Source organism: Saccoglossus kowalevskii, chromosome 3 (genome assembly GCF_978046115.1).
Source record: "Saccoglossus kowalevskii chromosome 3, keSacKowa6.1, whole genome shotgun sequence".
Taxonomy (NCBI): Eukaryota; Metazoa; Hemichordata; class Enteropneusta; family Harrimaniidae; genus Saccoglossus; species Saccoglossus kowalevskii.
In genome coordinates, this window is record NC_140643.1 from 2,067,990 (window position 1) to 2,083,390 (window position 15,401).

Genomic DNA, 15,401 nt, shown 5'->3' on the forward strand with positions numbered 1-15,401 from the left:
AAGATATCATCACAAAATGAACAAATCTGAGAAAGGTCTACATGTAGTATCTATATATGTAATATCAAAGCAATTGAACTTTTGGTTTTTAACAAGAAGTCGAAAATATCAGTTTTTACCAAAAATGACAAAAATATTCACCAAAATTAAAGAATTAAAGATATCATTACAAAATGAACAAATCTGAGAGAGGTCCACATGTAGTACCTATATATGTAATATCAAAGCAATTGCACTTGCGGTTTTTAACAAGAAGTCGAAAATATCAGTTTTTACCAAAAATGACAAAAATATTCACCAAAATTAGAGAACTGAAGATATCATCACAAAATGAACAAATCTGAGAAAGGTCTACATGTAGTATCTATATATGTAATATCAAAGCAATTGAACTTTTGGTTTTTAACAAGAAGTCGAAAATATCACTTTTTACCAAAAATGACAAAAATATTCACCAAAATTAGAGAACTGAAGATATCATCACAAAATGAACAAATCTGAGAAAGGTCTACATGTAGTATCTATATATGTAATATCAAAGCAATTGAACTTTTGGTTTTTAACAAGAAGTCGAAAATATCAGTTTTTACCAAAAATGACAAAAATATTCACCAAAATTAAAGAATTAAAGATATCATTACAAAATGAACAAATCTGAGAGAGGTCCACATGTAGTACCTATATATGTAATATCAAAGCAATTGCACTTGCGGTTTTTAACAAGAAGTCGAAAATATCAGTTTTTACCAAAAATGACAAAAATATTCACCAAAATTAGAGAACTGAAGATATCATCACAAAATGAACAAATCTGAGAAAGGTCTACATGTAGTATCTATATATGTAATATCAAAGCAATTGAACTTTTGGTTTTTAACAAGAAGTCGAAAATATCACTTTTTACCAAAAATGACAAAAATATTCACCAAAATTAGAGAACTGAAGATATCATCACGAAATGAACAAATCTGAGAGAGGTCTACATGTAGTATCTATATATGTAATATCAAAGCAATTGAACTTTTGGTTTTTAACAAGAAGTCGAAAATATCAGTTTTTACCAAAAATGACAAAAATATTCACCAAAATTAGAGAACTGAAGATATCATCACAAAATGAACAAATCTGAGAAAGGTCTACATGTAGTATCTATATATGTAATATCAAAGCAATTGAACTTTTGGTTTTTAACAAGAAGTCGAAAATATCAGTTTTTACCAAAAATGACAAAAATATTCACCAAAATTAAAGAATTAAAGATATCATTACAAAATGAACAAATCTGAGAGAGGTCCACATGTAGTACCTATATATGTAATATCAAAGCAATTGCACTTGCGGTTTTTAACAAGAAGTCGAAAATATCAGTTTTTACCAAAAATGACAAAAATATTCACCAAAATTAGAGAACTGAAGATATCATCACAAAATGAACAAATCTGAGAAAGGTCTACATGTAGTATCTATATATGTAATATCAAAGCAATTGAACTTTTGGTTTTTAACAAGAAGTCGAAAATATCACTTTTTACCAAAAATTACAAAAATATTCACCAAAATTAGAGAATTGAAGATATCATCACGAAATGAACAAATCTGAGAGAGGTCCACATGTTGTACCTATATATGTAGTATCAAAGCAATTGGACTTGCGGTTTTTAACAAGAAGTCGAAAATATCAGTTTTTACCAAAAATGACAAAAATATTCACCAAAATTAGAGAATTAAAGATATCAACATGAAATGAACAAACCTAAGAGAGGTCTACCCAAGGTACATATACACCAAGTATCAAAGCATTTAGGCTTGTAGTTTTCAAGAAGAAGTCGAAAAAGTAAAACATTGACACGGACGACGACGACGGACGACAACGGACAATCACTCATATGATAAGCTCCGCTCGACAAAGTCGACAGCGGAGCTAAAAAACAGAGTTAAAGTGAAATGAAAAATTATTATAACCTCCTCACTAGCCTAAAAGTATGAATAAATATTCAAAAGTTGTGAAAATTAAATCTTTCCGAAACGCGACGGAATTTCCGAAAGTTATCCGGACGCTGTTAAAATAACATTTTTTTTTTTTAAATCTTGTCTTTGAGTCACGACTTGTAAAATGTGTAATTTTTATTCACTTGCATTGCCTCTACAAATGTCACTGTTGGTGTATTCCTGGTATCTATTGGAGATTGAATTAGGACTCGTCTCCCCAAATATCTCAACCATGTGTTGAGATTGGCCAAATTAGATTTCTGAAAGGTTACAATTGGAAGATAACATAATTATTAATATTAAGTTATTGAACTTTTTAACAGTGTTGATTTCTTTTCCCTCATAAATATATGAATCTTTGCTAATCAGTTTCTCTATATTTACAGATAGTCTCCACTTTTTAGTGTACAACCACATATTCAGTGAATAATAAAGTCTACATGTATGTATATACCAGAACAATTTTAGGTCAAGAAAATACATAAACAGTGAGAATTTAGCGTTTACAGTGAATAATAAAGTCTATATATACACCAGAACGATTTGATGGTAACACGTGTATAAATATAGACAAGACATGAAACTTAAATAGACACACATTTTTTTTTTCAGGCCCAGAAAACACAGGGAAAAAATGTAAAATAAATGTAAAAACAGATACCGACGCGGAGTATATTAGTCGCTCTTTCAGATGACATCAACAATTTAACTCATACTAAACTCTGCCGAAAACGAAACTGTATTGATCAACCTTGATGTAAAAACATTTCATGCCTCTAATTCAAGATTTTTAACTTTCATTTGATGTCTGGGATTGTTGTAATTTTTGGTCTAAGGCCAAATACTCACACGAAAATGCAATTTGGATTTGTTATGCGGCGGGCGGTAAAAAAAATGAAGATAATATTTTTTTAGCAATTGTTTGTGCTTACAAGTCGGCGGGCGCGAGAAATTACGCTGAAATAAAATTTTATTTTTATTCCATTTTCGGCTCCTGTTCATTCAGCGGGCTCGTGAAACAAAGAATAATAAAAGTCTGGCCTAAAATGCTTTGCAAAACCTTGTTGGACCAATGTTGCTGTAGGCCATTTTTATTAATAATTTATTTGCTTTTATCGAAATTCAAATTGAATTTTGAAATTGGTTTGGAATGTGTATTCATGACTTTCATGGTGGTCAAAACAAAGTTTACCCGCAAAATGAATATCGTATTCTTGAATAGATGTCAATAACGACAAAACAGGCACTCAGAAAAGATTGATTTTTTATAAAAAAAGAATATTTAAGTACGCTATCAAAGCAATCACATTTGTGGATTTTAAAAAGAAGGTGAAAATATTTTACCGAAAATAGGGAAAAAAGAAAAATGAAGATATCACCACAAAATGTACAAATCTGAGTGGGTCCATCTGAGGCACCTATGTATAAAATTTCAAGGCAATCAAATTTATGGTTTCAAATTTTTTTTTTACCAAAAATGACAAAAAAAATCATCAAAAATAGAAAATTGTAGATATCACCCTAAAAAGAACAAATCTGAGTGAAGTACATGTGTACCTTTATTTAAAAAACTAAGTGAGTAAAGTCCACCTGAGGTAAAACCAAAAATGACAAAAAAAATCATCAAAAATAGAAAATTGTAGATATCACCCTAAAAAGAACAAATCTGAGTGAAGTACATGTGTACCTTTATTTAAAAAACTAAGTGAGTAAAGTCCACCTCAGGTACCTACATGTATTTATAAAATATCAAATCATGCTTTTCAACTCAAAAATACCTTTTTACCAATAATGATCAAAATATTTATCAAAAATGGCAAAATAAAGGTGTCGTACATAAAACATCAAAACAATCGGATTAGAGGTTTTCAAGCCAAAAATGTGAAAAGTTGATGTCGACGAACAATCAGTAATTCGATGAGCTCTGCTCGACACCTAAAAATATAATTAAACATAAACACAGGAGACATGGTTTTGTAATAATTTTTATTCACAAACAATTGAACTACATGTCAAGAAATATAATAATTAACGACAAATTACACAACAGTTTACATATCAGTAGAGTATCTGAGAAAAAAAATAATTGGGAAAATAAACACAGGAGACACGGTTTTGTAATTTTTATTCACAAACAAAAAAAAGATAAAATACATTATTGTCCTGGTTCTTGCACGCTTTACTCGCTTTCTTTATCCTGGTTTTTTAGCTGTGGTTGGCGTTTTCGGTATGGTTAGAGCACCATCTGTTGATGTAATTTTTTTTTTTCTTTAGCTGGTGGGCCTCTCCTAAATTTCTTATACAAAATTTCTTTTTCCTCCTCTGTCTTCTGCATACAGTATACATATCTAACTGCAAACTTCGTCATCCACGGTGCTAACTGGTAGTTTCCTTGTCCATAAATGGCACACCGAGCATCAGCCTGTTGTATTTTAACTATCTTGTGAAGTATGTTGACTAAGTCTGGTAGTTTCTGTGTTTTCCATTTTGTTGACAATTTCAGGATATGGTTCATACTTTCACATGAATTGTTCTTCCAGTCTATTGGTATCCAATTGTTGCTTTGTGTTGGCTTGAATATATAATTTTCTATTTTTTCAGACATCTTATTAAAATACGGACAGAATAATGGCACGATAGTTGAATAATTGGTTGAAAGTTGTAATGACTTAACTTGAAAACTGTGTAGATTCTTACTAGAAGTTAGACCATCCTTTCCAAAAATATCTGAATGTATCTTTTTCTGGGTCTTTGCATCCATTCCGACTTTCTGTGATAAGTGGTGACGTAAATTATCTTCTAAATGTCTTGTGCATAAAACCTGCATTGATGGAAAACACTGTTTGATGGCCTTGAGGATTGCAGCTTCTTCATCAGAACCTAAAATGAAATTCTCACGTAACTGAGTCCCTCCAAGATCGGATAATAACCTACTTTGTAAATGGGAAAAAAAACGATGATAAGTTGTGTAAAGTCCATCCCAGTGTAAATACATAGGGCCGAGCATGATGGGGTGGTTCTGCGATGCTTTCCGAATAAGATTGTTGTGATATCTTCTAGCTGATGTTGATGGTATAAAATCACGGATGGTGGTTTGTTTCCTTTCATTTGAATAATTTCCTGGATGAAGGGACTGTCCTGAAATTGGCTAAGCAATACTTGAATATCATCTGCCATGTTCTGTCAGTGATGCCCTTGACTTGGTCTGGACTTCTTCATTACTCGATATTTGGCATTCTGGACTTGCTTCAAATCTCTGGGGGCACACATTGAATCATCTAAAACCATGTCTTCATAAACTTCACGGGGGGCTTGGGTTTTTACCTTGTCATCTATTTTTCTTCTCACATTTCTTGAAGTCCTAATGTAGTCACCTTTATTCTTTTTTGAGTTCCCATGTGGTCCTGAAACACGAGTGTATTTACCTATATATTCTACTAAAGCTAAATTCTTTATACGCGATAAGCCTTCAGGACACTGGACAACTGTTGAAACTCTTTTCTTATAATCTTTATCTTGTTTTAGTGAAGTATAGTATCTCTTAAAAATAATGATATCTTGTTCTTCAGGCTGTGGGTCTAATGGTACTCGTTTTCCTTTGAAATCTTTACAATATGCTCCTTCTTTCAAGTCTACATATTCAAGATGCTGGCCTTGGACGATGTATCGATGTGTTTTTTTTGAGTTGTTACCGGACCAGGCACCACAGTCATCTACATAATTGCATCTATTACCATTTCTTTGATCTGTCACATTGTTTTCATTGTCTAACAAAAAAGAAACATTCTCCTTAACACCATAAGGGACATACATTCCAGTTGGATTACTGTGTGTCATTACATGAAATACCTGATCTGCAGTCTGAATCTTCCACTTCCCTGCATAGCTCCTTCTAGTGACTGGATATCTCCCTTTGGTGGTGTTATGGCTTTACTTGTAGCTGATGACAAAGATGATAGTGATGATGACAATGATGATGGCTGTTGTGGTGGTGGTGGTGGTGGTGGTGATGATGAGGAGGATGATAGTGGTGATGGCAGTGGTGGTGAGGATGGTGATGACAATGATGATAGCAGTGGTGGTGAGGATGGTGATGACAATGATGATAGCAGTGGTGCTGAGGATGTTAATGACAATGATGATAGAAGTGGTGGTGAGGATGGTGAAGGTTGTGATGACAATGGTGATGGCAGTGGTGGTGAGGATGGTGATGACAATGATGATAGCAGTGGTGGTGAGGATGGTAATGACAATGATGATAGCAGTGGTGGTGAGGATGGTAAAGGTGGTGATGACAATGGTGATGGCAGTGGTGATGCCAAGGGTGATACGGTCACTGGTCTATATACAGCAGGCACAAGCACTTTCGATGTTCTTGTTGGTGTTGAACATCGAGGGCTTTTAACCACACTGGCATAGGTGAGCTGGCCATGAGGTCTGAGGATGTTTCTAGCCTGCAGTAGTAAAGGGACAAAATGATTAGGTGACCATGTTTTTTGAGAAGGCTTAGACATACTGGTCCACATGATAAAATAAATTGAAGTGACATGCTTACCAGTTCTCCTTGGACAAAACGTTTTGTTTAAAATACTTACACACCGGTCAAGCAAACCATTGACTGGGGGGTACGTTGATGTTATCCTTGCCCGCAGAACTGTTGCAGCTGCGTGCATGGTCCATGCTGAAGAGTACCCCCCATCTCTAGCACAATCATTAACACTGGAATCATAATCAGGTGATACCAGGTCAATACCATCTCTAATATGCTGCCTTATATAATAATCTTTATACTTTACCATCTCTATACAGGTTTTTACTTTAATTTCTTTGGCCAATGATTCTTCTCCAGTCACTGCTACCGACAGGGCATTGAAGAGGCAATTGCCATCTCCTGACACTGCTGCCGGAACACGCTGTTGTACACCACCTACAAAATAACATAGATATATATTAGTTAAATTAATATTGTTATGTATTTGCATCTCTAGACTCACCTCAAAATGCTGTTACATACATGTACATGCTCTGTAATTATGCACAGATTTGATTATTTTTTGGTTGGAATCTGTTTATTTGAATGTAATGATACTGTAGATGCTCTGGGATAATGTGCGGACCTGATTATATTTTGTTTGAAATCCATGAAAATTAATTATCTAAAGAAGTTTCAATAAAACTTAGGAATATGTATGTATGTTTTTGGTTTGTGTTGTCAACTTCAGTTCGTTGGATCAAATTGCTTCCAACAATGTGATCTTTATGTAACTATTGTTAAATTCGTTAATCCCCCCCCCCCCAACGAGGCTATGTTTTTGGCAGTGTTGGTTGGTTTGTCTAATATTTAGACCAGACCAGTTTAAGCTACATTTTAGTTTTATTCCAAGAACATATTCCAATAAAACTCAAATGGATTGGTGTGATGCTCATCTGATTAGCGCATGGTTTAAATCTATGCAAATTAGAGAGGTAAATTTGCATGCACTTTTGTTGTTTACTTTATTAATCTGAAAACATAAAAATGTATTCTATTCTATTCGTTACCTCTACCAGTAAGGTTAGGCATTTGTTTGTTTGTCTATTACCAAATTTTCAGCCAAAGGACAAGCCCATTAAATTTTGGTGGTGACCTATATCGCCTTCTGGATCGAGGAATTATTTTAAGGATTCTCCATGGGGATTGGAGATGATGACTCTGCACTCTCACAGATTTTTCTAGTTTCCAATATTTCTACACATATGTATCAGCACACAGTACTCAGCATTTTGACGTGTTAGGACTACTGAAATTATCTCAATCAAACTGGATATGGTTATCATGCTTACTGGGTTGCAGACGCATGATTCAAGTACATATGATAGACTTTCAGCTATTTGATGTTTATGGTTTGCATGCCAGTTTCTGTGAAGTGCATTGACCAATTGTGTTTTATTTTGAGTACCGTAGGTACATATATACATGTAATATACTAAGGGATCAATACCTACTAAAGAATGCTTACCAGCAAGGACTGACCCCTTTACTATCAATATAGACAGCTGGTGATGGATCTTGGCCCAAAAAATTAGAACAACTTCTTCAAAACCGGTAGCCAGAATGCTTCAATGCTTGCTATGTAGATGCCTTGGGTGGACCTCTATCAGATTTGTTCATTTCATGACCATATCTTAAATTTTCTATTTTTAGTCCCCGTTCGGATGCAGTCCGAAAACGAGGTATTATGTTTTGACCTTCGTGTGTGCATGCGTCCGTATCTGTATCTTAGAAATGCCTGGACCAATCACAATCAAACTTCACACATACATCATACATGATATTATACATATGCACGTCAGTTTGTTTCACGATCTTATTCAAGATGGCCAAATGGCAGTTATTTTTGTGCTAAAAATCATCAAAATCAAGAATTTCTCGGCTATTTACAGATGGATTTTGTTCACACTTGATATACACATTAGACATTATAGGATCTTGATGCAAATAATTTTGTTTTTCAGATAACATTCAAAATGGCCGACTGCCGGTCATTTTGTTTTAATGAATGGGCTTCTAGACTGACATGTTTTGACTGATTATGTTCAAATTTTATATATTCGTTATACATATATATATATACATGTATTCAAAATGGCTGATTTTGAATGCTGTTCCAGAGCAATATCTCTCAATATGGACAAGTACTTGTTTGACGATCAGATACAAATGTCAATAATTTTAATGTTAAAAAAATCATATTCCTGACATGGTTATATTCCAGCTATATTACTATAAACAAAACTATATATCTTAAATATGATAACTAATTAGGACTGTGCCATGCATGGCTTGTTACTAGTATTTTTGTCATTTTTGGGAAAAAATGGTATTTTTAACTACTTCTTCAAAACCGGTAGCCTGAATGCTTTGATTATTGCTATGTGGGTACCTTGGACAGACCTCTGTCAGATTTGTTAATTTTAAAAGTATCTTCAATTCTCCATTTTTAGCAAATATTTTTGGTTAAATGCTTTTTCCGACTGAGTTTGTGGCACATACAGCGGAGCTATATCAGCCAAAAGGCTGCTTGTTTGTTCTTCAAAACCGGTAGTCCAAATGCTTTCATATGTGGCTTGTATGCATCTTGATTTGCTCATTTCATGACCAGATCTTTGAATCTCAATTTTTGGCAAATATTTTTTGTCATTTTAACAACAATAATGTTTGTCTTTTTTGGTGAAAAATGAAAATTTTAACCACTTCCTAGATTACATTGCATTGATAGGTTGTTGTTATCAGTGACTGTCAGCTATCAGCAATCTAATGTCTGTGCATTGTTTAAACTGCTAACAATATTATTTATTTTATGTTCATATTCACTATGTTAGCCAGTATTAGATTTTTTAGTTGAAAATCCTACTTTTAACTTTTTTTGAATAGTACAACCACATATCATTGATTCTTGATGGTTCACCTATTTGCTTTTTCTCAGTGCAATAACTATTCAATGATTGCATGATAGTGCTTTATATAGACAGAGGATTTATAGCTACAACTTTGTTATTGAAAATAAATTATGAGAATGTTCTTTTTATTACTGCACAAAAAGATATGATGAAATTATCTAATATTATGGGCAAGGTAATCAGAGTTCAACCATGTTTTCATTTTGATCAAATACAAAATGTATGTATGTTGCCAAATAGTTCATGGCAACTTCCTCCCATAGACTAATTATTTATATGCAAATAAAATAATTACCATTCATACATATCAACCAAAAAGTAATCATGTCTGCACATCATCCCTTATGAGTATTTGTGTAATAAGTATCATTTAAAAACAAAAAAAAAATCACAGATTTCTTCCAAAACCAACTCAGGTCTTATTCTAAAGCATCTATTTTCAAGTTCAATTGAATTATAATAGGTACATGTAGTTCTTTTGGTCTTGATGGAATACATTGTAGACATACACACAAAAACTCAAAAATAAATTCATACATCAAGAGCAAACATTTTGTTCACAACTTTTCATTTGTGTCAATATTTTATATTTGACTATTTTTGCAATTCAATTTTATCAACAGAAGGTCATATATGGCCCAATATCATGAATTCAATACTTTCAATAGTGAATGCTTTTTAGTGAATCATATTTAACTAATTTAAATCTGTGATTTGAAATTTTCAAGCATTTTTCATTGTCCAATTTTATCATTTTGATTTGGTATCCAAGTTGTCTATTTTTAGAAATATTTTTGTTATTTGGAATAAAAAGCAACATTTTTGACTGTTCAATTTGTATGTAACATCGTGTCCAATAGTTGGAAATGGAGGAACTATTCAATTCAACAGGTTGATGTCTATAAGTTTGATAGTTCTTGCTTGGGCAAAGACATTACCGGTAGTCATGTGATTATTTTGCATGCATGTTGCTAATACCCAGACACCACACTAAAGGCGTTTAAAGCTTTCTTTGATTATATCATTAGAAAATGTCACTCTACTCACCACACTTTTTCAAAATTTTCTTTGCTGTGTCGTCTTCTCTTTGACCTCCCATGTCCACATACCCCTCTCGAATCGAGGCAGTGTGCCGAAGAAAAATTGACTCCATTTCAGCAGCACTGCCAAGTTTCTTCTTTCGCGCTGCTCTCCTCAAGCAAACCAGAGAATTCTCATAATCAAATATGCCTTTAGTATGCGTGCATGAAGAACAAAAGTAGTCTTCACTGAGACATTCCAACTTCTCTAAATCAACTTCTGATATCTGTTCACACTCTGCATGATACCATACCATACAACCATCACAGAAGACAGAGCCAACAGTACATTCAAGTGCACAGGTACCACATGGCCACTGTACTTGTTTGTACCTAGAACTAGATTTTTTCACCATGATGATTTCTTCCGTAGAATAGCGTTTGGGATAAAAGATTCTGAGATAGCGTTACCAAGCAAATGCATAAGATCAGCTGATCAAAATGATTTACTGTTACCCTTATATAGCACCTACTCCCACCTGATTGGTTGAAGCAAAGATCCAATCAAGATTCATCTCCACGCATATGTAATTAAGCATTTTGCATATGTAATTAGTCATTTTTGCAAAATTAATACTCTTGTCACAAGTAAAGTTCAATTTAAAAGTAATATGTGGTTATATCTTTATATTTAAAAGCACATGAATATCATTTGAACATGCTTTAATCATATGGGAATCAGTAATGAAATCACATAAATATATTTTAATTTCAAAATTCCATAATACACTTCATTCCTGTATGAAACACTGTAGAATTACTTTTTTTGCAAATGTGTTGCTTTAGCCAATTTAAGATTTACTCATTTTGGAAAACTGATATGCTGGTATTTTTTGGCATTTAGCTGAAGTTGAATTCAGTTAATTCTGGATCTGAGACAAATTTCCTTAAATGAAATGTAACTTTCACAGAACGTGGTAGTATGACACAAGAGTAGATTATAGCCAAACAAATATCCTCTGACATTGAAATTCCCAGGAAAAAAATACTCACAATGCAATATTTTCTAAATTTAATTTCGCAAAATTTATTAGCTGTTTATTCAACTAATGGATAATGGTACTTATAATAAATATATTCTACTTCATCTCAGTTAACAAATCTCAGCAATCACATGGACATAGACAACATGGATTAGAAATGAATGAACAGAAAACTTTTTTTTGTTGGTTGTTTTATATTTTTATTTTTTCGCTGCTTTAAATGATCCAGCCGTCATGATATAGTGTTAACAGTGACATGTGCTATGACCTGGCCATATATGGGTGTTAAAAACTTCTAAAAGGAGCACAAAAGGTTTTCAGACTTGAAAACATCTGGCTGCTTTAAGTGATCCAGTCATCATGGTATAGTGTTAACAGTGACATGTGCTATGACCTGGCCATATATGGGTGTTAAAAACTCCTAAAAGGAGCACAAAATGTTTTCAGACTTGAAAACATCTGGCTGCTTTAAATGATCCAGCTGTCATGATATAGTGTTAACCATATGTCCATTTAATGATGAACATCATGTATTTTTTCTGTACAAAAATAGTTTGAAAAATAATATAGCAATCAGGTGATGAAGTATACATATGTAAATGTTAACTGCCACAGAAACAGTGAAGTTTAAATCAACATCAAATTGACATACATGTAAATACGCATACATTAATTAAGATTAATGAAAAATGGAATTCCATGAAGAAGCAGTGATCACGAAAAGAAAATTCAAGTTGATTGTAACTGTCGTTATACATTGTACATAATCATCTCATACAATTTTAATGGGAATTTTATAGAACCTTAATTCTATATTTGTTTAATATAATTCAGTTGAAATTTTAAAGAGTTTTAAAGATAACATGTATATGTACAAAAATTATGCAAATTAGCCCCCCAAAACTCCTTCTATGCTACTATGACACTAAGTGGCCTACAGTGCTGATATTGATAGTGCATGTGCCTTGGGTTGTCCTCTATCAGTTTTGTTAATTTTGTAAGGACATTTTCAATTTCCTAATTTGGGCGAATAATTTAAAATATTAATTTTTGGTCAAAAATCTTATTTTCAACTTCTTCTTCAAGACCGGTAGCCTGAATGCTTTGATACTTGGTGTGTATGTACCTTGTGTTGACATCTACTAGTTTTTTTTCATCCCATGGCCATATCTTTAATTCTCATTCGTTCGCCCCCCCCTTTTTTTTTGTCATTTTTGGTCAAAATTGTTATTTTCGACTTCTTCAAAATGAAAATCGATAATGCTTCAAAATTGCTTGTGCATGTTCCCTGGGCAGGTCTTTCTCAGATTTGAATATTTATGTCAATGTTTTAGACAAATATTTCACATACAAATAATCAAATATGATTGGCATTATCGATTAAAATTCCATTTTTATGGATCAAATCCTCTTCAAATTCTTTTAAATTTTGTATTCCTTGAGTGGGTATGTTGGGTACCTTCAGATTTTCTTCAATATCCCTCTCTGTTCATTGCTTTGTACAGTCACGTACAATGATTGCTGTTCAACCTCTATGCCAGAGGTTGTTTGTTTACTATAATTATTAATTATTTTAGTAATGTTTTTACTTTATACCAGATTTCTTTATTGCCTAATAATGATAATACTCAGTGACACCTTCCTGTCCACCGACATGTACATGCCCTATACTCCATTTGCTAATGATAATATATGACACTTTATAAAAGCAATAATGACAATAAAGTGACAGTAAAAGGGCATACACGTATGTGGCACCATAAATATAGCAAATTGATTATTGTCTGTCCCCTACTTTGCTATCAATGGCATTTTTAGTGCAAACCTGCCATTCTGAATTGCGATTTCATGGAGGTAACTTGCATAGAACAATACAACATACTTGCATGCATTGTACATCAGGTTTGTTAAGTTTATGTATGCATTAGAAGTATTATAATTTAATCAAAATTTATTTTATAATTTTAATTTCATGAAAACCATTCATAAGATTTCTGCTTTCTTACAGGACACATTTGAAAGGCACTTAAAGGTTGTTGTTCAAGGAAGAATTTTTTTTTTAGATAGATTGATTGATTTATTTTTAGCTTGCCCGAAATGATGATAAAAGGAAGATATAGTACTGGAAAAATATCTGTCCGGGTCGTTTTTGTCATCCCCATCGTTAAGACTTTTCTTAAGGTCACAATAACGTGAACAGTTTTTCTTCAATCCTTTCCTAACTAATATATTATTAACCATTAGGAGATCTTGGCCGAGATTGATTTTGGCAAATTTCTTATGTAATTTTTTCAGGATATTGGTGTAAAATCACTTAAAATTGTCTCACCTTGTAGTTATGATAGCTATAACAATTAAAATCTGAGCATCTTTTAACTTGTTAATCTTATCAGATAATATATAGGGTTAAACAAGTAAGTTTTTTGTGTGACTTACCATGTATAATTGTAAATATTATGATTAGATATACACTAAACAAAACTATCAAATAAATTTATTTAATACACAGCTACTGCATAGCATTTTAAATGATCTAAATTACTACAGGGAACCAGAAGTAAGTTCTTGAATTACCTTCAAAGATTTTTATCTGGATTGTACAGTAACTTGATAAGCTACCGGTAGTCATATTTGCCCACCAAAGTTAGAGAAATAAGACCAACATTTTTTGTTTTTTAATCAATTTCTTAAATTGTTTTTTAGCGCATGTGGCTACTGAGGCCTCCACAGACATACAAGTTACATTGTTAAAAAAAAATTGAATGTCGAAGTGTTAAAAAGTGTTTCAATTTTTTCTATTTTTTGCCTACCAGATACATTGCACCATAATCTGATATCCTATTTTCTTTTTTCTAGTATAAATCATTTTTTTCCAAAAAAAGTTTGATAGCATACAGTTGAAAACTGGCTGAAAGGGAAGTTACATTGTACATGTATATCTGAGGTTAAACTGTTTTCTATTATTTTTCCTTTGCTTGCATTTTTTTAAACAAATTACATATAAACAACTTTTTTTGTAGTATCAAACCTTTTTGTTGGCTAGTGCTGACTCGAAAACTTTTTTTTTCAATTCTGACCTGACGACCTCAGATTTTGAATGGCCAGCCCTTATTCAGCCATTCTCACCACTGTTGCCTGACCTCTATTAAACAAGTACTACTGTAAAATCTGTATTAGAAGCAGCGGCTTCAATTAAAATGCTAAGGTAGTATATGAACAGGATGCAGCTTCTATTAGAGTGTCAACACATATGAGAAATGGTAAATTTCTGTTTCTCATTTGTTAAAAAATTATGGGTGCTGTTTCTATTACGGTTTTACGGTAGTATGTTTAAAAGCGTACCCTCTATTTATAGTTGGACCATTCAATATCTCATTTTGTCTTGCAAACTCATCCTGTTTCAATTTTGCACCCCCCCAGATATGGAATGATCCAACTCCATTATTAAAATTCTTAAATTCAAAAAATATTTCACTTTTTGGCTACATGGATCAGTTCACCAACATTTCTGCAAGCAAGCAGTGTAACTTTGCTTATATATTCATTTATTTTATTTTACAAACACATTTGCTTGTTCATAACCAGTTGTCTAACTAGTAGTAGTTAATTGACAGGGACAAAATAGTTTGCTGACAGGGCTGTCAACACTAATATTAAATGTTGTGATGTTGTAGCAAAAGGCAACCCCCATTCATATTGTAGACATTCAATCTAACATTTGTATATATATTTTTTAAATTGTTGGGCCCCTAAAATTACTGTTAGAGATGCACCAATAAGATTGATGAAACCCAGCAGAATTATATATATAATGACAGCTCCTGAATCTCCCACCATTTATTATATTAAGGTCAATGTCTGCAATATACACATTTTTAGATTGAGAGACGGTATATGTTAGAATGCAGTT

At 32.8% G+C, this 15,401-nt stretch overlaps 1 protein-coding gene across 1 annotated transcript in view; it reads right to left on the reverse strand.

Moving 5' to 3' along the window:
• LOC100372785 (uncharacterized) overlaps positions 1 to 10,879 on the reverse strand; it is a 34,423-nt gene extending 23,544 nt beyond the window's left edge. The window contains exons 1-2 of the mRNA XM_085496685.1: positions 10,477 to 10,879; positions 5,839 to 6,916 (exon numbers count right to left, since the gene is read on the reverse strand). Of these exons, the coding sequence (XP_085352811.1) occupies positions 5,839 to 6,916; positions 10,477 to 10,864 (1,466 nt within the window). The 5' untranslated portion in view covers positions 10,865 to 10,879. The remainder of the gene's footprint in view (positions 1 to 5,838; positions 6,917 to 10,476) is intronic.
• Positions 10,880 to 15,401: the final 4,522 nt, after the last annotated feature.